General features: G+C 37.7%; 1 protein-coding gene across 1 annotated transcript in view; it reads left to right on the top strand.

Annotated features, from left to right (window-relative positions):
- Positions 1–26,606, top strand: part of Cubn (Cubilin) — a 2,223,842-nt gene that overhangs the window by 1,236,800 nt on the left and 960,436 nt on the right. Inside the window, exon 41 of the mRNA XM_090396294.1 lies at positions 1,124–1,333. Within this exon, the coding sequence (XP_090252420.1) occupies positions 1,124–1,333 (210 nt within the window). The remainder of the gene's footprint in view (positions 1–1,123; positions 1,334–26,606) is intronic.

Consider the following 26,606-nt stretch of genomic DNA (forward strand, 5'->3'; position numbering starts at 1 on the left):
AGTTGTAACATAAAACTCAGAGAATAATAATAATTGTGAAATGAACTTTCCATTGTAAAGATAAGGAAGTTATTTTGTCTCCTTACAAGGCCTTGATAAGATCCCACTTGGACTATTGCATGCAGGTCCAGTCTCCTGGTTTCCATGGTGATTCTGATACAATGGAGAGAGTTTGAAAAATGATTTCAGGATTATGGAATACAGTTATGAAGACAGATTGAGAATTTATAGGCTGCAGACACTAGCAAATAGGAGAAAGAGTGGTGATATGATTGAGACTTACAAACTTCTGAAATGGTTGTACAGAATTTCAGTAGATGGAATTTTGAATTTTATGGAGAGTGGAGGAAGCACATGAAGGCATCCATGGAAGTTGAGAATGTATGAATGCTGTGAAGAAAGGGGGTCAGGGCTAGATTTTTTGCACCTTGAATGGATTGCAATTGAATGTTGTGTGTGTGCGAGTAGTATGAATGAATTCAAGAACAGGTATGACAGCTGATGCGAATAGTATGGCCTCGGAGGTCTGTCTTAATAATAATATAAAAAAAAATTCGAGTTCATTTTTTCTATTTAACTATAACAGTACTTGAAATCAATTAACACAACTCCAAAAACTTGGAAATTTCTTATAATTTTTCATCTTTGAATTTTTATTATTATTATTATTTTGTGATACCTCCAAGGAGTCCGAAGACTCATCGAGGGAGGACACCTACTCTACAACTCTCCATCTCTACCACTCCCTCCACCAATTACAATTTAGATGAACATCATATGAATATATGTAATATAAACACAATATGAAAATAATATATTAAAAAAATAATAAATTAAAAATAATTAATATTGTTACAAAAATAATAAACTTAAATTTGAAAAAAAATTACATGCATACTTAACATGATTACTTTATTTTTGTCAAACATGTTATTTCAAATCCATGTAATAAAAGACAGTATAAAATAACGAATGGGAAAGTGTGTGTGTGTGTGTGTGTGTGCACGTGCGCATGTACACACACACACACACACACACACACACACACACACATACAATACTCATACAGATATCATATACTCTGCATTGTGTTTTTCTATTTATTTGTTTGTGTATATTTTAGAGCAACTTTGTGGAAGTACCTTATTTCTGAATCGATCATCTAACATATCAATAATGTCTCCTGGTTATCCCAATGGTTATGACTCAGATTTAAATTGTACCTGGATTCTGGAAACTTATCGTGCTGATCATATTATTCTTTATGCTAGAGATGTGCATCTTGAAGGCAGTAATAGGACTTGTTTTTATGACATGTTAAAAGTCTATGCATGTAAGTATTGTATTTATTCATACTTTTTATGTTTAACACATAACTTAGCAAGCTTTTGTTAGTAATACTGTATCTCCTGCAGTTAAAGCATTCATTGTGATTCAGAAAGTATTTTTAACTTGGGTATAGTTATGTTAAAGATACCAAGCAATTTTAAACCAGGTTTTACTCCATTTTTTTCCAAGTAAGCAAACAGACAATGTCAAGTTTGCGCCTGCAATTTATGCAAGACTAGCTGATCCCACAGGTAGTGCAAGACCAAGGCAACTCATGGTAAAAGTGGAGCAACCTCTGATCACTAATCTTAATATTTACCCTTAATGCCAAAACACATCTCCAAGGAGGGGATGTATGATGTTTTGTATTAAAGGCAAGGGGCCACTACCCAGACCGGTTTCGACCTTTATTGAGGTCTCATCAGTGGGAGCCAGGCTAGAAATACCAAGATTTAGTAATGCAGAGCTTGTAAGTATTTTACCAAAACAAGTTACCATAAGATGTTATAACCTTATTAAATAAAAATCTCAGGAGGAGATATAGATGTAGAAAGTATTTTTAACTTGGGTATAGTTATGTTAAAGATACCAAGCAATTTTAAACCTGGTTTTACTCCATTTTTTCCAAGTAAGCAAACAGACAATGTCAAGTTTGTGCCTGCAATTTATGCAAGACTAGCTGATCCCACAGGTAGTGCAAGACCAAGGCAACTCGTGGTAAAAGTGGAGCAAGCTCTGATACTTTCTACATCTATATCTCCTCCTGAGATTTTTATTTAATAAGGTTATAACATCTTATGGTAACTTGTTTTGGTAAAATACTTACAAGCTCTGCATTACTAAATCTTGGTATTTCTAGCCTGGCTCCCACTGATGAGACCTCAATAAAGGTCGAAACCGGTCTGGGTAGTGGCCCCTTGCCTTTAATACAAAACATCATACATCCCCTTCTTGGAGATGTGTTTTGGCATTAAGGGTAAATATTAAGATTAGTGATCAGAGCTTGCTCCACTTTTACCACGAGTTGCCTTGGTCTTGCACTACCTGTGGGATCAACTAGTCTTGCATAAATTGCAGGTGCAAATTTGACATTGTCTGTTTGCTTACTTGAAAAAAAATGGAGTAAAACCAGGTTTAAAATTGCTTGGTATCTTTAACATCATTGTGATTCAGTTCTTTAAATCCATTTTCAATTCACTTAACTGCATTGTAACCACAATTTCTCTTAAAGAAATCTACTCTTCACTCACATACACTCTTCAACTTTGAATTTTTATTATTATTATTAGTTTTTTGACACCACCAAGGAGTGTGAAGACTCATCAAGGGAGGATACCTACTCTACAACTCTCCATTTCTACTACTCCATCCACAAACTACAATTTAGATGCTTTACATACTTAAAAAATTACATGCATACTTAACATGATTACTTTATTATTATTATTATTATTATTATTATTATTCGTGACACCTTCAAGTAGTTTGAAGACTCATCGCGGGAGGACACCTACTATACAACTCTCTGTTGTATAGTAGGTGTCCTCCCGTGATGAGTCTCGCACTACACCGACCTCTATTACCAATCATCTACATCAACGCCATCTACTGCCCACCACCACCACAGCTAGCATTTTTTGTCTATAAATTGCATTTGTTCTGAAGGGCCGATTTGTCTATATGTGGGATGAAAAACCTGAGTTTCTGGGAGGAAAAAACCCTGCTACCTCCGTATGAGATCAGCTAACTTGTCTTCGATTGAAAAAGTCCATATAAAGATTCCTCCTGTCATGATGATAATCAAACTTAGGCCTTTTCCAATCAAATGGCACAGTGTACCGTCATTCTTCCAATTGCTATGGAAGCACATGAAGGCATTCATGTTCTTCCAATTTAGCTGCGGAGGTACTAAACAGCAGAGTCATGAGAGGCAGTTTGAGATGAATACATTTCTGGTTCTGAAGCATCTCAAAGTATTTGGGATGTAGAGTCCTGTGGAGAGATGGCATTTGCTTTCTTTTGCAGAAATTGGAGGTATAGGGATATTAAATATAAGATGATATTCCAGGTTGGTACAAGATTACCATTCCCATATTTCAGGATTTCTTCTTGTAGATGTCAGTCATGTCTGGAACACTGCAGAGGTCACACTCTGACATCACTCCTCTTTATTTTTTCAACCATGTTATTTGAAATTCATGTAAAAAAGGACAGTATAAAATAAGGAATGGGAAAGTGTTAACCTTAGTGGAAACCTTAACAACCTGCAAAAACCTCCTTCTATTCCTTCAATTTGTATTTGAGAATTCTTTCAATGATAGTGTTATTGAATTTTTCCTCAACATCTCATAACCCTTTGTATCTATCAGACTACATTGTACTCCAACCACACATCATCAGAATCCCTCCACATGGGGTACCTATTCATGGTAGAGGGAATCTCTCAGTTTTACATTTCCAAAATTCTATATTCTTTGACTCCTGGATCTTGCTCGCAAGTACTGATTTTGTTGCAGTAAATCTTCACAGTGCAATATGTGCAATATCCTGTCTAGGGACAGGATATTGCACTGCACTCGTTGTCCAGGGATAGGATCCAAAATTTGCTGTTGTGTTAGTGTGACATTTGGGATAGACATTGCATTCCACTTCTTTGTACAGTTATTGCTTGCCATCCAGTAGATTTCCATGAATGCCTTAATGGTTTGTAGGAAACCATGTGGCTGAATCAAACTCCCTATTGAGAATGAATCTTTCATTATTAAGTTTTTTCATCCCCCTTTAATAAGCAACAATCTATTTCAGAAGTCATAACAAATCAGCTAACACACAGAGCAAGAAACAATGAACAACAGATACTTATAGAAGCACACCATATTTCTAATAATTTGTGACACTGGTGAACATCAAATATTGAAAATGTCACCATTATTTATCCAGTTGGTAGAATCCCCAAAGTCACTTAAAAACTCCATTCAGGAAAGATTGTGTTCATCTATAAAACATTCAGAAACAACTCCTTCAAGCAACATTTATTTACATCTATTTGGAGAATAGCAATTCTAGTAATCTCCCTCCCCATTCCCATTAAACTATAAGCATTTCAAGAGGAATGATGTCAGAGCGTGACCTCTACAGTTTCCAGATATGACTGACATCTATAAGAAGAAATCCTGAAATATGGAGATGGTAATCTTGTACCAACCTGGAATATCATCTTATAATTAACATCCCTATACTTGGTTAGACTATAATAAATTTAGTTTAATCCTTTATCCAAGTGTAAGCAAACAAAGCTTGCACCTGAAAATATCTTCAGGACTGAGGTAAGGTGGTACATCCCTTGACAACTTGTAGCAAAGGTGGACCAAGTTCATATCACTCCTTGTCTCAGTATCTCCCATAATGCAAAGCACATCTCCTTGCAGACATGTATACTGCTGTGCATTAAGGGAAGGGCCACTACCCAGACCGGTTTCGACCTTTATTGAGGTCTCATCAGTGGGAGGCATACCCAGAGTGGCGTTTCTAAGGCAGAAGCAAAGGAGAGGTCATATTAGTTGCCAACCAGTGTACCACCTTATTATTAAATTACTCTGGATTTAGAGAAAGATGTTGGAAGTTTATTTTGCACTTGGTTAGACTATGATAAATTTAGTTTAATCCTTTATCCAAGTGTAAGCAAACGAAGTTTGCACCTGAAAATATCTTCAGAACTGAGGTAAGGTGGTGCAACTCGTAGCAAAGGTGGACCAAGCTCTCATCATTCCTTGTCTCAGTATCTCCCATAATGAAAAGTATATATGTCTGCAAGGAGATGTGCACTGGAAGCCAGACCCAGAGTGGTGATACTAAGTCAGAAGTCCACCTTTGCTATGAGTTATCATAGCAAAGGTGGACTTCTGAAATTATCCTGAAGATAATAAGGATAATTTGCATCTAAAATTATCCTGAAGATAATTTCAGGTGCAAACTTTGTTTACTTACACTTGGATAAAGGATTAAACTAAATTTTTTTAGTCTAACCAAATGCAAAATAAACTTCCAACATCTTTCTCTAAATCCAGAGTAATTTAATAATAAGGTGGTACAACAGTTTGCAATTCGTAGAAGTAAATATGACCTCTCCATTACTTCTGCCTTAGTATCACCCCTCTGGGTCTGCCTCCCACTGATGAGACCTCAGTAAAGGTCGACACTGGTCTGGGTAGTGGCCCTTCCCTTAATGCATAGCAGTATACATGTCTGCAAGGAGATGTGCTTTGCATTATGGGAGATACTGAGACAAGGAGTGATGAGTGCTTGGTCCACCTTTGCTACGAGTTGCCAAGGGATATAACACCTTACCTCAGTCTTGAAAATATTTTCAGGTGCAAACTTTGTTTGCTTGCTCTTGGATAAAGGATTAAACTAAATTTATTACAGAGTTCATGTATAAAATGTCCATATGCAGTAACTGTGTGTGTGGGGGGAATATCTACTTATTTCCAAGCATTTCAGAGGTAGAAAAAGATTCAAATAATGAAAAAGATTAATAAAATCAAACCAGCAAAGAACATCCTTATCAGGAGAGGCAAAGAAGTATATCACAACAGAATCTAATGATAACGTGTTTTTTATGCAAGATTTTGAAAAACAAGCTCTTTACTCATCCCATCTGAGACCTTCTATCAGGCTTTCTATTTGGTCTTGTGGCCCAGACGCATTAGACACTTTTCTCTGTCACATAAAGAGTCTTCACCATAGAATCCAATTTACAATGGAAAAGGAAACTAATAATAGGCTAGTCTTTCTAGACATCTGCCTACATAATGGTAACCTATCCTTTTCAGCATACAGAAAACCAATTTACATAGGCAGATCCAATTACAAATTTCCCTATCCTCCCACCTCTCAACAATATGTGCCATTAAAATACTAGCCCATAAGCTTTTTCAGTGAGAACTCTCTTATATCAGAACTCAATCATATACATGCTTTTGTTTTTGTCTAATGCTTAATGGATTATAACAAACATTCATCTTTTGTTGCTTCCACAATGCCTTCATCTTCTTCCATGTTGCATGCTTAATCTCATCATTCATTTTACTCCTACCTTATTTAACCTTTTCACCTTTCAAAAATATTCAGACAATGCTGCTGTTAAAGAACTGTTGATGAATGCAGCACTTGTCTCCTTAGAACTCAACTATGCCTTCCGTGCTATTGCTTCCAGTTGTTTGCTAAGTTTTTCAAAATCGCCAGCCATCTAGTTCCACATAAATTCCTTCTTCAGATACCGTAAATTCTCATATGAACAGCTACAACGCAGGTGATCACATGATGGCCATTTACACCAACTGGGAGAAAGATTATGCATTCTAGTTACAATCTCATCTTCTGATGATATAACTAGATCTAAAACTCTTAACCCTTGTGTACCTTCTATTATATATTGAGGAGGGAGGAATTGGAAGGCCGGGATATCATTAGTGCATGGGAAATTGTGAAAGAATATTTGTTAGCAGCAATGGTAAGTTGTATACCCCGAGTGAAGAAGAGGACACAATTTGGAGTAAAGTGGATGACAAACAATATCAAACAGGAATTGCATGTGAAAAAGAGATTATGGAAGACATATAAGGAGACAAGTGAAGAGAGGATGCATGAAGAATATAAGACACAGGCCAGAAGATGACTAGCGTAGTAGGGAAAGCGAAACTGGAATATGAGAGGAGATTGGCCCCAAGATCGAAAGAAAATCCTAGGGAATTTTTTAGCTATGTGGCCAGTAGGAGGAGAAATTACTGTGGAAGAATGATATTGTGGGATAAAAATAGGAATAGAGTGACTGATGCAGAGGACATAGTGGAATTGTTCAATGAACACTTTATTGGAGTATTTCATCCTAGAGGAGTCAGTTTTAATGCTAGAGGGATAGGGCTGGTTCGAGGTTTAGAGGTACAGGAGGAGAGTGTGTTTCAGATACCGAGTACTCTGGATGTCAGTAAAGCTTTGGGACTAGATGGTATTTCACCACGAGTTTTGAGAGAATGTGATAGGGAACTGACAGTGCCTTTAACCTGGCTTTTCAATGAAAGTCTGTCTTCCGCAAAGGTGCCCAGGGAATTAGTGTATGGGAAATTGTGAAAGAATATTTGTTAGCAGCAATGGTAAGTTGTATACCATGAGTGAAGAAGAGGACACAATTTGGAGTAAAGTGGATGACAAACAATATTAAACAGGAATTGCATGTGAAAAAGAGATTATGGAAGACATATAAGGAGACAAGTGAAGAGAGGATGCATGATAAGAAAGTAAGATAGTGCCGTTGCATAAGGGTGGTAACAGACTGGAAGTGTCTAATTATAGGCCAGTCTGTGTGTCATAAGTAGTTCTTAAGATCTTGGAGAAAGTAGTGAGGGACCGTATACAACATTGGGCAGATGAGGGTAATGTTATCTCTGAGAGTCAACATGGATTTGTGAAAGGGCGCTCTTGTTTTAGCAATATGCTAGCCTTTTATAATAAAGTTACAAGAACTTTAGATGAGGGAAAGGCATATACTGCAATTTTCTTAGACTTAGCAAAGGCATTTGACAGGTTGCCACATGATAAGCTGATATTTAAGTTGCAGCACATGGGTCTGGATGTCAGATTGGTCAACTGGATTCAGGATTGGCTGTCTGATAGGTATCAGAGAGTTGTGTATGGTGGAGCAGTTTCAAGGAGGCAGAGGGTTACAAGTGGTGTCCCACAGGGCTCAGTACTAGGACCTATATTGTTTAACCTTTATATCAATGACATTGCCCGTGGATTGCAAGGGGATATTCAGTTGTTTGCGGATGATGCGAAGCTGGGAAGGATTATTAGTAATAGTATAGATGTGGTAGCCCTTCAAGAGGATTTGAATACGCTAGATAGATGGGCAAATGAATGGTGGTATCAGTTTAATGCATCAAAATGTAAGGTCTTGAGGTTTGGGAAACATCGATGGGACACTGCATACTCTATGGGAGGAGTTATACTGAAGGAAGTAGGGGAGACAAGAGATCTGGGTTTGATGATTGGTAGAAGCCTGAAATTTAGGGGACATATTGCAAAGGTGGTGAAGGTAACACAGAGGATTGCTTCAATAATGAAAAGGACACTGACCTGCAGAAATAAAAGGGTTATCATTCTGTTGTATAAGTCTCTGATCAGACCACACTTGGACTATTGTTCTCAGATTTGGTCCCCAGGATTTGAAGGGAATAAATTAACTGTGGAAAGGATACAAAGACGGATGACAAAGATGGTTTCAGGACTGTACAAGGATAGTTATGAGGATCAGCTGAGGGAATGTGGACTGCAGAGTTTGGTGGATAGAAGAAGGAGAGGTGATATGATTGAGACTTTTAAACTGTTGAGAGATGGTTACAGAGTTGACACTGGGGAGTTCTTTCGCGTGGTTGAACAGCGGGAAAGAGTGATGACAAGAGGCCATTCCTGGAAGTTACGAAAGGAAACTGTGAGCAAGAGGGTGAGGAGTGGTTTGCGTGGAGGGTGGTTGAGCTGTGGAATGCATTGCCTGATGGAGTGGTGAGGGTGAGAACGGTCAGTGAGTTTAAGGAGTGGTATGATAGACTTTGTGTTTCTTAGTGGGGACCTCCCCTCGATGAGTCTTGATAGACTTTGTGTTTCTTAGGAAGGACCTCCCACGATGTGTCTTTTGACTTCATGGAGGCCTAAATAATAATAATAATAATAATAATACTATTGCCTAAGATTGTTTTATCTTAAAACTTGAGAAATTCATGTTAAAAAATTAAAAATTCATGTTACAACATACCCTGCTTGTGCGGCTTGAATTACATCAGTCAGACTTCAAAGAGCCTTGAAATTAGGCAAAAAAGAACCCATTGGTGATGTCAGTAGTAACAGAGAAGAAAAATCGGGGTTAGCTTTTCATTTCTCAAGAACGAACTATATCATAGAGTGCGATAGAAGCACAATTCCTTACATGTAGGGGGACTTCCACTCCTTAATTATTAAAGAAGCCACAGCAGTTGCCTACTCAGCTGTATACAAAACCTTAACAGGAACCAAGGACTAATCTTAGCCGTGATCTGGAAAACCCTTATTAGATCTCTTAACTCACTAGAACTGAATTACAGTGCCAACTATAGAACGTTCTCAAATAACAACAAGTGAGATCATGCACGCTCTATGCATGTATTGCACGCGCTCTGTTCTTTGTCTAATATAATTGGAATCAGTTGATTATAGTTTGTAACAGTTTTTAACTTTTTAGTGCCTTACATCAGTTATGTACCCTGAAGATGCCAACAGCCTCAGTTGGTGAAACTAGTTAGTATAACATAGTTGTTTCTTATATGTACTTGATCAGTATAGTCGCATTAGAAGTCATTCTATACTTGAGAAATTCATTCTCCTTATTCCCCAATGTTATCTCTTCATTCTAATTAATACTGCTCTAATTAATATCACTGATAATGATTACCCTTCACTTGCTCGCTAAGCTAAGTTGCCTGTAAATTTCTTTGGCTGAACCCTCCACATTTTCCTGGCTTGAAGCAACATCCAATGAAATATCTTACTCTATCAACCTCCTCACACCATACTGTTTAAACACTAGTGACATTCCCCCCCCCCCCCCCTCACATGCATCTAAACCATGTGTTGATATAATTTCCCAGCTATCGTCATCAGCATTCTCTCCCCTTCTCTTCTTGCTCTCCTTCATCTCCTTACAAAAAACATCATATCTGCCATTTCTATTCCTCTCTGGGTATCATTCTCATCCAACAATCTGTCACTTACTAAAACTCTTTTAGGGCAAATAAAGTCAATCAGCACAACAATTTCATCTTCCTTATTACTGATACTCTTGACATTTGTAAATAAGGGTGCTCGTGAGGCAAATGTAGCAGCAGTGTGTAAGAAGAGCTCCAGATTCAGGTAAGATATTCTTGAAATAATTAATTGTATATGGGTGTTTGTTTGAGTAAGAGCTGCTATAAAAGTTGTGTGATACTATTATTATTAGTGTGTGGGATATTTCCCTAAACTTAGTTACAAATTCATTGTTATTAGACCTTAGAATAGTAACTGGCAGATGAAAGATGGAGGTGGCTTTGTCATTGCATGACTTTAACATTCATTTTGATAAGTGACAGGGGTTGCTACATTCATTCTTCTGATTATATAGATGATCTGTTGATATTTAGGGCAGATGGGAGGGTGTGCGTGCGAAGTGCGAGCTAAACTAAGATTTGATGTGAATTTGATGACAGAAAGTGTTAGTAGTGACAGTGTGATAGAGAGAGAGAGAGAGAGAGAGAGAGAGAGAGAGAGAGAGAGAGAGAGAGAGAGAGAGAGTACTTGTTCAAAAGAGAAGGATGGTGTGCAAGAAAGGTGAAAAATTGTTAAAAAATCATTGAAATAGAAAACGAGTGATTTCAGAACCATAATGGATGGTAAAAAGCACGAAAAATTAGGCGAATATGGCAGAAGACAATGAAATCGAGAGAACGAATGAAACCGAAATAGCATGATGAAAGGTTCGAAAGTTGGAAAAATTGAAAGAATAAATGAAACTGGAAATACTGTGGTGCAAGGTTTGAAAGTGGGAAAAATCAAAAGAATGAATGATAGTGAAAGTTGGATGGACTGAAATTACTGAAATTACAAGTACAGAAACTCAAAAGGGTGAATGAGAGTATGAAGTGGGAGGTCAAGAGTTTAAAAATTAGAAAGATTGAATGATAGAGAGAATATGATGGAGATTCACAAGTTGAACTGGGTTGGATGAGGCAAGAGATGAAATGGTTGTGGAATGAAATTAACATTTGAAATTTATAAAATTTTGAAAATGATTAAAACAAATCATGTTGGTACAAAAGAGTTAACAAAAGACGTGCAAATGGCATTGTATAGTGATGCCATTATTAAAGTTGTGCTGGATGAGATGATGCACATGGTATGTTTTCCAGGTGGTAAAATGAGCAGAGTGATTGAGGCATTTGATATGAGAAGGGAGAGAGCAAAGGAGTTGATGGTTTTAATAGGTACGAATTTGACAGAGGACAAAAAGCACGTCAAATGGGTATCAGGAGACTGCTTAGACGGATAAAAGAGAATAGTGTGACAGGAAAGGTAGTAAGCGTGCTCCCTAGGTAAGACTGGGGTGAGATGAGGCAGAGAGCAAGGATTATGAATGATATGTTAGTTGAAATGTGTGAGGAGAAAGGAGTACAGTTTGTTAATGTGTGGAATGACTTTGACGGACAAAGTGAACTATATATGAGAGTGGACTGCATTTGAGTGGTTATGGTGTGAGTCGCTTGGAGAGAATGCTGCCAGAAGGTAGAGAAGTGAGTACAGAGAATGAATCAGATCAGGTGGGAAGTGATGTGGAAGAGCAGGAGAGTAAGACAGGAGAGATTGATGAAGTGGTTATGAATGAGGAAGTGAGTGGCATGAGTATGGAAAATGAGAGAATGGGTGTGCAAGAGGAACAGGGAAACGGGGAGACTCAGGGTGGACAGGGTGAGAAGTGGAAATTACAATTCCGTGAGGATTATGAAGACCAGGAAAGTCAAGAAGAATCCTAAGGAATTCTTTTGATATTTAGCCAGTAAAAGAAAGAAGGATTATGGAAGGATGACATTGATTGTAGAAAATGGTATAAAGACAGCTGTTGCAGAATGTGTGGTGAAGATACTTAATGAGCAGTTCATGAAGATCTTTCAATCTTGTGAATGTGACTTCATGGAGAGATTGAGAGCAGTTGATGATGGGGAGGAGAGACTGAATGTAAGTGAGCAAGAAGTGTATGGGGAATTGAGCAAACTTGATGTTAATAAGGCTGTGGGACTTGATGATAATATATCACCATGTATTCTGAAGAAATGTTCCAGGGAGTTGACGCCGGCCTTGACATAGTTTTTTAATAAAGGAGGTGATAGAACTCAAGCATCAAACTATAGGACTATCTGTGTGTCTAGATGTTGTGGTTAACTTACAGGAGAAGCTTTTGAGAACTAGGATCCAGAATTGGGTTGACAACAATAGTGTTATCTTTGATGGACAGCTAAAAGGAGATCATGTTTTAGTAATCTACTAACTTATTACAATAAGGCGACTGCTTCCTTGTACAGAGGAGAAGGATACACAGTAATATACTTAGATTTCACGAAGGCTTTTCATAGACTATTGCATGATATGTTGATAGTCAAACTAGAGTGGATTTGGTTGGATATTAGATTAGTGCATTGGATTGGAGACTGGCTATCTGATAGGTATCAACAAGTCGTGTAAGGGGGAGCGATATCCAGGAAATGGAAAGTCACTAGTAGTGTCTCAGGGGTCTGTTTTAGGGCTATTACTGTTTAAGTTGTATATTAATGATATTGGTTAAGATTTGGGAGATTTTCAGTTGATTGCAGATGATGCAAAGTTGGGACGAACCATGAAGAGTGGAGAAAATGTTGTGGCCTTACAAGAAGACTTGAATAAATTGAGTGATTGGGAATGGGAATGTGTGTTCAATATTGCAAAATGTGAGGGTTTAAAATTTGGAAAACAAAGATGGGACAGACTTTATGCTCGGTGAGGATATATTGTCAGAGGTGGAGGAAATAAGAGATCTGTTGGTGATAATGGTTAAGAATCTGAAATTTAGTGGACACATAGCCAAAATTGTGAAGACAGCACAAATGCTTCTGGGAATGATGTAGAAGACACTGATTTGTAAAAGTAGGGGAATTCTTGTTCCATTGTATAAGGCTTTGATTAGGCCACATATGGACTATTGAACCCAGATTTTGTCACCTGACTAAGGTAGTTTCTAACGTCTGGAATGTCGAGTATGAGGTAAGATTGAGAGATGCAATTTGCAGACTATGGGACATGAGGAAGAGGGGTGATATGGTAGAGACCTACAAGTTAGTAAGGGATTGTTATAGGATCAATGCTTGAAAGGTTCTACAGAAAATAGTGGGAGATCATGGGAAAACCAGAGGTCATCCCTGGAAACTGTATAAAGAGGTGTGAGAAGCAGGTTTTTTTCATGCAGAGTTGTGAATGATTGGAATTCTTTACCTGACAGTGTGGTGTCTGTAGGGAATTTGAGTGTGTTTAAAGCAGGTATGATGAGCTCTGTGTATGAGAAAAGGACCTCCCAGGTGTCTTGCCTCCATGGGGTCTTGGATAATAATACTAATAAAAAAATAATGAGCATAACAATTAATTTCTTGATCTATACCAGTTCTACCTGTTCTATTCCCTCATCTATGACTGCTTCACACTTCCTGTCTAATCAACCTTTCTCCCATGTATGTCCCCCCCCCCCATATATATATATATATTAATGTTCATTATTTACCTCGGTAGAACTGTATATAAAAAAGGAAATTAAATAACTTTATACCGATAATGACAAATTTATTGTTAAGACACACTTAGTTTCGTTGATATACAACTTCTTCAGTATCATGGGCAAAGAATAAAATAAAAAATAACAGACACATGAAAAAATGCATTAACAGATCTAGTATAAAACAAGTATATTAAAAAAAAAAAGAATGCGTGCTAGAGTTCCAACTGAAGTAGACTACATGCGTGAGCTGGTATTAGTGCGCCAGTATTGGACAGTGGCAATGTGTGCATCAGAAATATTATAGCTAAGGCTGTTATTAATATGAGACGAATCAAGTGATATTTCTTTAGATTCAGTTATTCTTCTTTCCAGTTCATCATAGCACACATGGATATTAGAGGTTTTTTGCCAGTCAACGATGTGTTGGCGGCCATCATCTGCGTTGATGGAAAAGAGAACGTGGCTAGAGAGAGTGCTGGCTCTGGTTCTGTTGTAAGAAATGTCTCCCTGATGTTCTTCCATGCATAAATGGATGGATTCAGAGTCAGCACCCTGTTCTGACATTTTCATCTTCATTCACAATCACATCAGTCTCACAAATTACATTCTCCTGATCATTTACATTGTCTGAGACTTCTGCTGGTATCTTGCTTGTGCATCATTCATTACACTTCCTCCCATCATCAGCCTTTCCAAATAACTCACTTCAAAAACTATTCAGATGCAGTCCATCACTTCTAACATATCCATTCATTCTTGAAACTCATACCACACATTCATGAACTGTACTCCTTTCTCTTCACACGTTTATTCTAACATTCCATATAAGATCTTTGGTTTCTGCCATTATTCTTATTCTTCATTGTCATACTTGGGTAATGTGCAAACTAATCTCGTCATATGTTCGTGTTTCTCTTCTCAATATTCTCCTGATATCCATCCTCATGATCTCCCTATGCCCAACCATTCATTTGTTCCAACCACAATTACTAACTATGAAATAAGCTAACTTCTCATATTCAGCATCTCAGACAGGCTATTCATCCTTCCTCCTGGAAAACAGATCTTGTGCACTCTGATACACAACATATTTTATAATAGAATCTCCAAATATTGCTTCTCTCAGGTCATTTACTACTTCTTTTTCCTCATTATCTTTCTTTTATTCATTTTACTCTTTCTTTTTTCCGTATCCACCATATGTCTAATTTAATTTTGTATACATTTCATTTTATTTCTCATCATAATCATTTCATTCTTTAATTCCTGCATTTTTGCAATCATTCCTGCTATTTTCCCATCAGCTAGGATTTGTTTTATTCTCTCATTCATGAATGTAAGATGGATGTGAACCTGACTGATCATTCTCACATCTGTTTCTGCATTTTATTATTATTTTTTTTTCTATTATTATTTGACACCTCCAGGGAGTCCTAAGACTCATCGAGGGAGGGCACCTACTCTACAACTCTCCGTCTCCACCACTCAACCTCATCCACAAATTGCTTCATCTATTCCAATGCCATCTACTGTCCACCATCACCACTATTATTTTCACAGACAATCACAAACATCCATGCCCACATCGGGATTTGAACCCGCAGCCTTTTGGCTGGAGAGCTGATAAGCTAACCACTCTGCCAACCAGGCCGGCATTTATGCTCGCTTTTCCTATTTCAATCATCCACATATTATCACATTATATTCACTCATATTCCGAAGCTAACTCTTCTGCTTAACACTTTCTGTACCCATCACTAATTTTTGCCTTTTGCCTGATATTCTTCATTTCCCATTCACAACTTTCATTCAAATCACCATCAGTCCATTATATCATATTGCACACATACGTATTACACTCACATATTTGAACTATCTTAGTAAACTCAATACTATCAACACATGTATTTTCATTCCATGCATCTGGTTATTCTAGTTCTTACTGCCATTTTCACTAATTAATTATTAATTGTTATTTAACAAATTCACTCCAAAATCTAATAACAATCTTGATAATTAATGTGCATTCAGTCTCAGTATTGCTAATTAAATAAATTGTTTGCAAAATGTATACAGTTATTCAAAAATATTAATGTTATTTCCTTGATCACTGTGAAGTCACAATACTCATCATGGGAGATCAGTAAGATTCAATACAGAATATATATTTTAGGTATTATATTTCAGGGCTGTATGTGGTGTCAGGTGGCATATTGTGGTATGACTGTGTTTAAAGAGCTCCGAAAGCTAAGTTGTTTAGTTTTAAAAAAAAACAGCATTGTCAGTTAAAAATTTGTGTTGGAATTAGAGTATATTGTAGAGTTAATTAGTTTTAACTTAAAAGTTTTGTTTTAAATATTGTTAATTTAGTGTTTTGCATGGTAAGTTACATAGCATAGCATATGGCATTGATGCAAAGCAGAACAATGGCATCCAAGGTGTCATTGTTTAAAAAATTTAATCAAAGGGACTTCATGCAGTGCACTGTCTGCACAATATACACATTATTGAAGGAAGATGGAATTGAGTTTGAAAGCAATAGTGGTGGTAAAATGTGCTGAAAATGCTATAAGAGCCAGAATCAAAAGTATGTCAGGTCATGAGATTGAATTACCGAATGAAACTCAGAATATGTTTGAAAATGAGTGTAATGTAATGCAGATAGGACTGAAAGAGAGAGAGAGAGAGATTAAATGTAACACAATTGAGAGAGAGCAAAAGTTTTGAACAAAAGAATAGTATGACTGATGTAAAGAATGAATTGCTGCATGTAATGAGAGAGAAAACTTAATTGTGTGGAGCGATACACAGGGCAAAGCGAGACCTGGAGTGAATGCAGAAATGTCTGGTGAGTGGATCAGCTGATAACAGAAAGAAAGAAATGCGAGATAAGAGAAATTGAGGGCTTGACCAATAGAGAAAGAAAAATTAAGGAGTCAGTCTTGTATGGTGATAAAATCCTAAAAGGTGTGATTGACAAAATCGTGCTTTCCAAATGCAAAAATTAATGATATTAGTGAGGCTATTAGACCACAAAAGGTTAGGGTGAAAGAGATGATTGTATTGGCTGGAACGAATGATTTGAAAGAAGAAAAGTATGGCATGAAAGAATTACTGAAAGTGGAAAAAGAAAAGAGTGAAAGAGTTAAGATAGATAGTATATTACCACAGTTTGACAGAGTAGAACTGAGAAGGAGGGCCATAATAATGAATGACTTGATGCATAGGTTATGCAGGAGGAGTAGTGTGGAGTTTTGGGATGTGTGGAGTGAGTTTGACAGGTAAAAGGGTTTGTACAAGAAGGATTGTTTACATCTGAATAGATTTGGTGTTTGGAAACTGGGAAAAGTGTTGTTGAATGAAGTGAAAGTGGATATGCAGAATCAGGGAAATTAAAGTTTTTAGGGGAGGGGAGGGATGAATGTGTTGAGTGGATATGCAGACATCAGTGAGGCAGGTGAATGTAAGAATGTGTATAATGTGCCTAAGTTAGTACCACTGATAACAAATCAGAATGCGATAGTTAGTATAAAGCATCAGAACGGCAGTGGGCATAAGTGGCTTTCTGCACTTTATGTTTGCAATAAGGAGGTTATTGTTCCTTTTTATTGAGCCTTGATAACACCACACCTTGACTACTGCATGGAGATCTGAATACCAAGGTTTCTTGGTGATGAGGGAGAGGTGGAGAGAATCCTGAGGTGAGTTTCCAAGATGGTAGCAGTTCTATGGAATGAACCTTATGATAACAAGTTGAAGATTTATGTGTTATGGAAACTGGTTGATAGGCAGAAAAGGGGTGATATGATTGAGACCTACAAATTACTGAGGGGTTTTTACTAGATTTATTCAGATGAAATTTTTCAGAACAGATCTGGTGGTGGGAGAAATAGGGGCCATTCATGTAAACTGAATAAGAGTATAGTCAGCAGGGGTATAATAAATTTAGTTTAATCCTTTATCCAGGTGTAAGCAAACAAAGTTTGCACCTGAAGTATCTTCAGGACCTGAGGCAACTCGTCACGTGCAAACTTTGTTTGCTTACACTAGGATAAAGGATTAAACTAAATTTATTATAGTCTAACCAAGTGGGGAAAAAACTTCCAACATCTTTTTCTAAATCCAGAGTAATTTAATAATAAGGTGAGACATCTTTTGGCAACTCATATAGGGAAATATGACTTCTCCATTACTTCCACCTTAGTATCACCACCTCTGAGTCTGGCTCCCACTGACGAGACTTCAATTAAGGTCGAATTGAGGTCGAATTAAGGGAAGGATCACTACCCGGTCTGGGTAATGGTCCTTCCCTTAATGCATAGCAGTATACATGTCATATCTCCATGGAGTTCTAAGACTCATTGTGGGAGACCCAAACTATCAACATAATATGTATCTTATCTCTCCTTGAAAAACCATTAACAGACTAAGCACTCACAACTGACTCAGACAACCCATTCCATTCATTCACCACTCTTCATGCAAAAATCTAGTCTGCAGACCTTTGCTAACCACACTCTTACCCAACTTCCACGGGTGACCTCTTGTTCTATCACCCCACTCTAAACAAGTGCTGAAACATTTCCCCTGCATCAATTGAAAGAAACTTTTAAGTTTAATGTTTCTATCATACCCCCCCCCCACTTCCTTTTCTGTTGAGTAACAGAAGTTATTCAGTCTACTTCTGTAATCTACAACCCTTCATTCTATCTTGATCAGGAGCATTCTGCAGACCAGTTACCATCTTGGTCACTTACTTCTGGATCCCCTCCACTACTTTCTCATCCTGATAAACCTAGGTGACTAGCTCTGAGAACTGTATTTTCCAGATACGGTCATATCAAGGCTTAATAAAGAGGGATGATAACTCCCTTATCTCTGCTTTTAAGTGTATTCTTCAATAACTAAGTTATCCTGTGAATTACCCTGGCTACTTTTGCAATATGCCTTTTAAATTTCAACTCTTTGTCTACTACTATCCCCAAATCTCTGGCTTCATCAATTTCCTTGTGTAAAGTTCCCTCGACGTGACAATATTTTGGTACAAAAATCCATACCTTTACACTTTTCCACATTAAATTGACATCCAGTATTTGCCAAGTTTCTTCATCTAGGATATCAGAAACGTCTGTGAATAAGTCATAGTATTGAGAGTCTATTTGGTTAAGTATGAATCTCGAATGACAAATTCTTTCTCTAAGTGGAGCGAATGCTGTATTAAGGTAAATGATATTAGCTTTTTTGACTTGAAAAGTTGTTTTTAGTGAAGAAATTTTGGTATAACATTGTTGTTGCGACACCTTTTTAAGAATGTCAAATGGTTTAAATACCTAGCCTTTCTACATTTTAAACTTTCAAGATTGCGTACCTTTCGTTTTGTGATTTCGTCGATTCTATTCATATTATGACCTTTTTCTTGACCACTAGTATTAATAAATTAAAGACTTAATTCTGTATATTAGTCAAATAAATAATAGTTTAGTATCCGACGTTTCACTGACTGATATCTGTCAGCATTTTCAAAGGATACACTAGTAAGCAATAGAAAGTTACAAAAACTAGGAAACTAACTGACAATTCTAAAAATTATATAAAGTTATCACTGCGCGTGATACAATGATATAATACGCGTGTCGCAGGTACAACGTTTTATTTGTTGAGAAATTTATTGTAATTTTCATGATTAGAGTTTTCCATTCTGATTAGAGTTTTCCATATATCTGGTAAGATTAGTCCTTGATTCTTATTTAAGTTACCTGTTTAATGGGCGACTGTAGCAGCTTCTTTAAATGTTCTAGAATGGGTTCTCTTCTATGTAGGACATATGACTCATATCCCATTCAATATTATGGTTGGTAGAGGCAAAGTGGGAAGAAAGGCCTGATATATCCTGTCTGTTATTCCTTACATAGCCTATGTGTTCTTTCTTTCTTGTTTCAAAACTTCTATATGTCTGTCCGATGTAATTAATACCGCATGAACAGGGTATGCTATAAACTCCAGAGTATATGTAGAAAGGATGGCTATCTTTCGCTGATCTTATAAACTTTTGAATGGTCTCAATAGGTTTGAAGGTTACTCTGATATTATATGGTTTTAGAAGAAGAGCTAATTTTTTGGATATGGTAGTGTTATAGAGCTGATGTTACTAAATTACTTAAGGGATTGAACAAGCTAGCTAGGAATATAAATTAAATTACACTTTAATAAATATTTCTGATATTTCGGCACCGTCACGTTGCCATCTTCAAAAGGAACTTACGAAAAAAGGCACGTGCACGTAGGCACTACAACACAGTAACTGAGAATGAAGAGATGAAGCTATTGTTCTCCTAAAAGTCCTGATGGTGCCCTCTAGTGGGCTAAGTAGGTGTTCTTGGCCGTTGGGCTGAAGGTCTGCTGATGTAAGCCTCCCAAATTTGGGGCAGTCGTATACAACCAAATTTGTTGAGGTTTGGAGAGTTTCTTAGGGCTGAGGCTGATTCCATAAATAGTCTTTCGAATTTGTATTTGCTATGGTGTATTACTGTAGCTTTCTTCCGCCGTATTGTGTGGCATGTATCCAGAGCATGGTCTGCAAGACCAGAATGGCTGTATTTGTGAAAACGGATGTAGTCCTTATGTTCAGAAATTCTGATATTCGCTGTCCTGCCTATTTGGCCAAAGTAGGACAGTTTACAACTGCAAGGGACCTAGTATACACCAGGTTGGTCTAGGGGAAGTGGTTGGTCTTTAGTGGAGCGGATAAGGGATGCCAATTTTCTGTAAGGCCTGTAACAGGAGGTCAGGTCATGTTTTTTTAAGATTTTGGTATTTTTTTCCGAGGTGCCTCAGATGTAGGGAATAGTGATGGATTTAGAGTAATCCTTGTTGTGGAGGGGGGAGGGGGGCTGTGGTTTGTAGGTTTTAATATTTTTTGGATTTTTTTTGCGGGGGTAGCCATTGGCTGAGAAAGTGCTGAGGATGTGATTTAGTTCAGTGTTTAGGGCCATGTCGTTAGAACAGATTAGTTTAGCCCTGTTTGTATAGTGTTTTCACCACTCCATATTGTTGTGAGGAAGGGTGGTGGGATTGTTGGTGAATGTATCTGCCTGTATGGGTGGGTTTTCTACAAACTGAGAAAACCAATGTTCCATCAGGTTGGCGGGTGACTAGCGTGTCTAGGAAAGGGAGGCTGTTGTTTTCCTCTTTTTCCAGGGTGAACTTGATTCTGGGGTGTTGGTTGTTTAAGTGTATTAAGAAGGAAAGGAGTGTTTCTTAGCCATTTGGCCAAATAGCGAACACATCATCAATGTAGCTAAGCCATATGGTTGGTTTTTGTGGGGCAGAGGCTAAGGCTTTTTCTTCAAGGGTCTCCATAAAAAAATTGGCCAAGGGTGGGGAGAGTGGTGAACCCATGGCTGTCCCCTCTATTTGTTTGTAGAATTTTCCCTGCCAAACAAAATAGCCTGAGTTCATTGTGAACTGAAATAGGGCTTAGATATCGGGAGAATATTTAGCTTGGATTAGCTCTAAAGTTTCCTTGAGTGGGACATTTGTAAATAAGGAGGAGACGTCAAAGCCGACCATTATGTCAGTATGTTGGAGTGTAAGGTTTTCTATGCTGACTTTGAAGTGGGCTGAGTTTTTTATGTGTGATGGTGTGTTGCCAGTATAGTGTGTGAGCTCTTTGGCCAAATGTTTAGCTAATTTGTATGTGGGGGAATCAATGCCATCCACTATGGGACATAATGGCATTTTCATAATTTACATAATTTTCTTTATGTATTTTTGGGAGTCCGTAAATATGGGGGCGGGTATAGAGTTAAATAACTTTAATCTGTTGGTAACTTCTACATACCAAGAAGTGACTTTCTTAAGGAGCCTGGAAAGTTTTCTAATTTGTCAGTTGGTGAGATTGTATGCGATAGGGTGGTAAGTATCCTGATCTAATAGAATAGCATTAAGCTTACCTGTGTAGTCCTTTTGGTTAAGTACTACAGTTGCATTTCCCTTATCTGCTTTGGTGATAACTATTTCTTTATTGTTCCTCATTTCCTGTAGAGCTTTATATTCCTTGTTGGATATGTTGGTTTTTGGTGGTCTTGCTTTGGAGAGGACACAAGCTACATCTAGTCTTACACTGTTGGCAATTTGATGTGGAAGGTGGTGGATTCTGTATTCGATCTAGATCATAATATCCTCACTAGGTATTTTTCTGGGAGCAACGGTGAAGTTGTGGCCACGTAAAAGCACGTTGAGTGCTTCAGGCTTCAGGGTGACTGAAGAAAGGTTGATTACGGTGTTGGTAGCAAGTTTTGGATTGATGGTAGAGTTCTTTTTTAATTTTTCGAATTTTTTCATCTGTCAGCCTCGTATTTTTTTTCAAATTCTTTGTCTGCAGCTGAACATGAGATGTCATGTAAAATCGACCGAAGTTCTTGATTTAAAGTGCACGAAAGCTCATCTTCAAAGGCACAAATAACTTTGTTAATATCTACTAAGAGAAACCGCGTGGGGGTGATTTGTTCGTGAAGCAACGCGTATCTTGTGCAGTTATATATATGGAGAACTTTTTGTGAAACAAAACGGTGCTTGAATTTTACACAGTTTGGGATTACCTTATTATCCCGGCAGCATTTCAGGAAAGTTAGGCGATTTAATTGTCTAGACAGCTTCAACTTCATTTTACCATATTGACGGGCCTTCTGTGCAATCGTATCTCCGTGGATGATATTGATTCTCGTAGCTAGGAATGTAAATTAAATTACACTTTAATAAATATTTCCAATATTTTGGCACCGTCACGTTGCCATCTTCAAAAGGAACTTACAAAAAAAGGCACGTGCATGTAGGCACTACAGCCATTTCCTTTATCTAACTCAGCTATCACTCTATTATAAAAAGTTAGTAGATTTCTAAGGCATGACTTACCCTTTACAAAGATGGGCTGTCACTCATGGAGTATCCATATTCTTATCTGCCCATTCCTGAATTCTCTTACTGACCAATTTTCCAGTACTTTTGCCACTACTATTGAAATACTGATTTGTCGATAATTTACTACCACATACATAGATCTATGTATGTGGTAGTAAATCTGCCTTTATCCAATGGAATTATTTTGCCCTCCTTCAACTCTCTGTGGAATTTGCCATCAGTACCTCACAAAAGAGTTATTCAGTATCTCAACAATTTCATCTCTTTGTTAAATCTCCACTATCTGCATTCCTTAAAGTCATCTTTCCCTAAGTCATTCTTTCTCTTATTTTCCACTTAACAAAAAAAATCTTTGGGATTTCTTTTCATTTGCTTGAGTCATTTAGTCATTTCCTTGAAACTGGGCATTAGTGTCATTAGTGAATGTCCTGTTGAGTTATGCTAGAAAACATTTTTTTTTAAATTAAAGTATAATGTGGCTTTTTGTCTCAAATTGTGATGCAGTTGTGCTTCAATTAGATACAAGTGTCCTTCAGTGGTGTTATTGTTTGAAACTCTGTTGTATATATTGTGTTTTTGCTACTGTCTGTTTCACTACTTCAGCGTCTAATGATGGCGTCCAACAAGAGACATACGTCCGTGGCTTGGAGGACTTCTATACAAAAGTCTGGCTCTGTGTTGGATTTTTCGCAATGGATGCATTGCAGAAACTACTATATGTATGCACTGAAAAATGTGAAGGATCTGTGGACTGTTTGACTAAATGAGAAGAATGAAAACGTTGAAGTATGCAAGAAGTGTTGGGATAGGCTGGAGCAATTACGAATGGAAGCAGACATCAGGACCATAGCGGAAGAGCTTCGGCAGGAGTTCGTGAAAATGAAAAGTGTCCTTCATCTTCTTCAAGAGGAATTGGAAGTAGTTGGTAACGAGGTTCTGGAAATTAAAACTAAGTTAAATGTGTTGAATAGAGAAATTAGGACTATGGAGATGACTTTAGCTGAAGTAACTACAACAGGATTAAGTATGGGAGAGTCTTTGGTGATTGATGAAGTAATAAATAGTATGGGACTCAACAGAATGAAAGCACAAGATGTCTAGAAAAAACAAATTGCCATGAGAGTGAGGGAGTAAGTAAAAGAGCATTGAGTAATGAAACTGGAAAAGTCATACTGAATAGCATAGAAAATTAGGCCATGAGTGATGATGGTTTGGAATTGAATGAAGTTATGAGTGGTAAAATATATACTGATTCTATGATTAAGGGTATGGAGAGCGGTATGCCTGAGAAGTACTTGGTCATTTGTACCCACCATAACTATCATCTTTCCTGCATCATGCAGGAAAGATGATAGTTATGGTGGGTACAAATGACCAGATGGTAGTATCAATTGGGTAGCAAGAGATTTAAGAACATGTTAGATATCATGAAGAAGAGAAATATCAAAGGGAGGATAGTGTGTGCATGTGTGCTACCTCACTTTGACAATTATGAGTTAAGTAGACAAGCGATGATAATGAATGATACTATTATTATTATTATTATTATTATTATTATTCAGGCCTCCATGGAGTCAAAAGACTCATCGTGGGAGTTCCTTCCTAAGAAACACAAAGTCTATCAAGACTCATCGAGTGGAGGTCCACTCCTAAGAAACACAAAGTCTATCATACCACTCTTTAAACTCATTGACCGTTCTTGCTCTCACAACTTCATCAGGCAATGCATTCCATGGTTCAAGCACCCTCCATGCAAAGAAACCACTCCTAACACTCTTGCTCACACATTCCTTTTGTAACTTCCAGGGATGGCCTCTTGTCATCACTCCTTCCCGCTGTTCAACCAAGTGAAAGAACTCCCCAGTGTCAACCCTGTAACCACCTCTCAACAGTTTAAAAGTCTCAATCATGTCCCTCACCTTCTTCTTCTACCCACCAAACTCTGCAGTCCACATTCCCTCAGCTGATCCTCATAACTATCATTGTACAGTCCTGAAACCATCTTTGTTATCCACCTTTGTACCCTTTCTACAGTTAATTTATCCCCTTCAAATCCTCGGGACCAAATCTGAGAACAATATTCTAAGTGTGGTCTGATCAGGGGCTTATACAATGGAATGATAACTGTTTTACCTCTGCAGGTCAGTGTCCTTCTCATTATTGCAGCAATCCTCTGTGTTACCTTCACCACCTTTGCAATATGTCCCCTAAATTTCAGGTTTCTACCACTCATCAATCCCAGATATTTTGTCTCCCCAACTTCCTCCAGTATAACTCCTCCCATTGAGTATACAGTGTCCCATCACTGTTTCCCAAACCTCAAGACCTTACATTTTGCTGCATTAAACCGAACCATCTGTCTAGCTTATTCAAATCGTCTTGCAGGGCTGCTGCATCTGCACTATTACCAATAATCCTTCCCAGCTTCGCATCATCTGCAAACAACTGAATATCCCCTCGCAATCCACTGACAATGTCATTGATATAAAGGTTAAACAATATAGTTCCCCGTACTGAGCCCTATGGGATCCTACTTGTAACCTGCTGCCTTGAAACTGCCCCAACATACACAACTCTCTGATACCTATCGGAGATAAGCTGATACTTAAATATCAGCTTATCATGTAGCACCCTGTCAAATGCCTTTGCTAAGTCTAAGAAAATGTCAGTATGTGATTTTCCTTCATCTAATGCTCTTGTAACTTTATAATAAAAGACTAGCATATTGCTAAAACAAGAACGCCTCTTCACAAATTTATATTGACTTTCACAGATATACACACGGTCCTTCACTACTTTCTCCAAGATCTTACTAACTACTGATGACACACAAACTGGCCTATAATTAGACACTTCCAATCTGCTACCGCCCTTATGCAATTGCACTATCTTACCTTCCTTCCATTCCATGGACACCTTTTCCACAGCCAGACTTTCATTGAAAAGCCAGGTCAAAGGCACTGTCAGTTCCCTAGCATCAAAACTCATGGTAAAATACCATCCAGTCCAACAGCTTTACTGACATCCAGAGTACTCAGTATTTGAAACACACTCTCCTCCTGTATCTCTAAACCTCGAACCTGCCAAATCCCTCTAGCATTAAAACTAACTCCTCCAGGATGAAATACTCCAGTAAAGCATTCATTGAACAATTCCACTATGTCCTCTGCATCAGTCACTCTATTCCAATTTTTATCCCACAATATAATTTTCCACAGTCATTTCTCCTCCTACTGGCCACATATCTAAAAAATTCCCTGGGATTTTCTTTGGATCTTAGGGCCAATCTCCTCTCATATTCCAGTTTTGCTTTCCTTACCACACGAGTCACTCTTCTGGCCTGTGTCTTATACTCTTCATACATCTTCTCTTCACCTGTCTCCTTATACCTCTTCCATAACTTCTTTTTTGCATGCAATTCCTGTTTAATATTGTTTGTCATCCACTTTACTCGAAATTGTGTCCTCTTGTTCACTCGTGGCATACAATTTACCATTGCTGCTAGCAAATATTCTTTCATAATTTCCCATGCACTAATGATATCCCGACCTTCCAATTCCTCACTCCATGAAACTTTCCCAAGTTGATGTCTTAGACTATTATAATCACCTGCCTTATAAATCCACATATATTCCCATCTCTTTGATACTCCTGCATCTCTATTCATTTTCCTCGTCAAAACCATATGGTCACTCTCTCCAACTGGTGGGAGATATGCCATCTCAGTTATTATCAACTCTTCTGATGCTATAACCAAATCCAAAACTCTTGAACCTCTTGTTCCCTGTATTACATGTTGCCTGAGACATTTGTCCCTCAAGAACTCTAGAAATTCCATTCCCTTATTGCTACATGCATCTTCCTCTCCCTAGTTTATACTACTATGGTTAAAATCTCCCACAACGATCATTCTTCTTGCACTTTCCAAACTCAACTGTCTAAACATTTCCTGGTCCCCACCCTCTGTGCTCCTGGGTCTGTAGCAACACCACATTAA

The sequence above is a fragment of the Typopeltis vanoorti genome, chromosome 8 (genome assembly GCF_054136105.1).
Source record: "Typopeltis vanoorti isolate ZY-2024b chromosome 8, IOZ_Tvanoo_1.0, whole genome shotgun sequence".
In the NCBI taxonomy this organism is placed as follows: domain Eukaryota; kingdom Metazoa; phylum Arthropoda; class Arachnida; order Uropygi; family Thelyphonidae; genus Typopeltis; species Typopeltis vanoorti.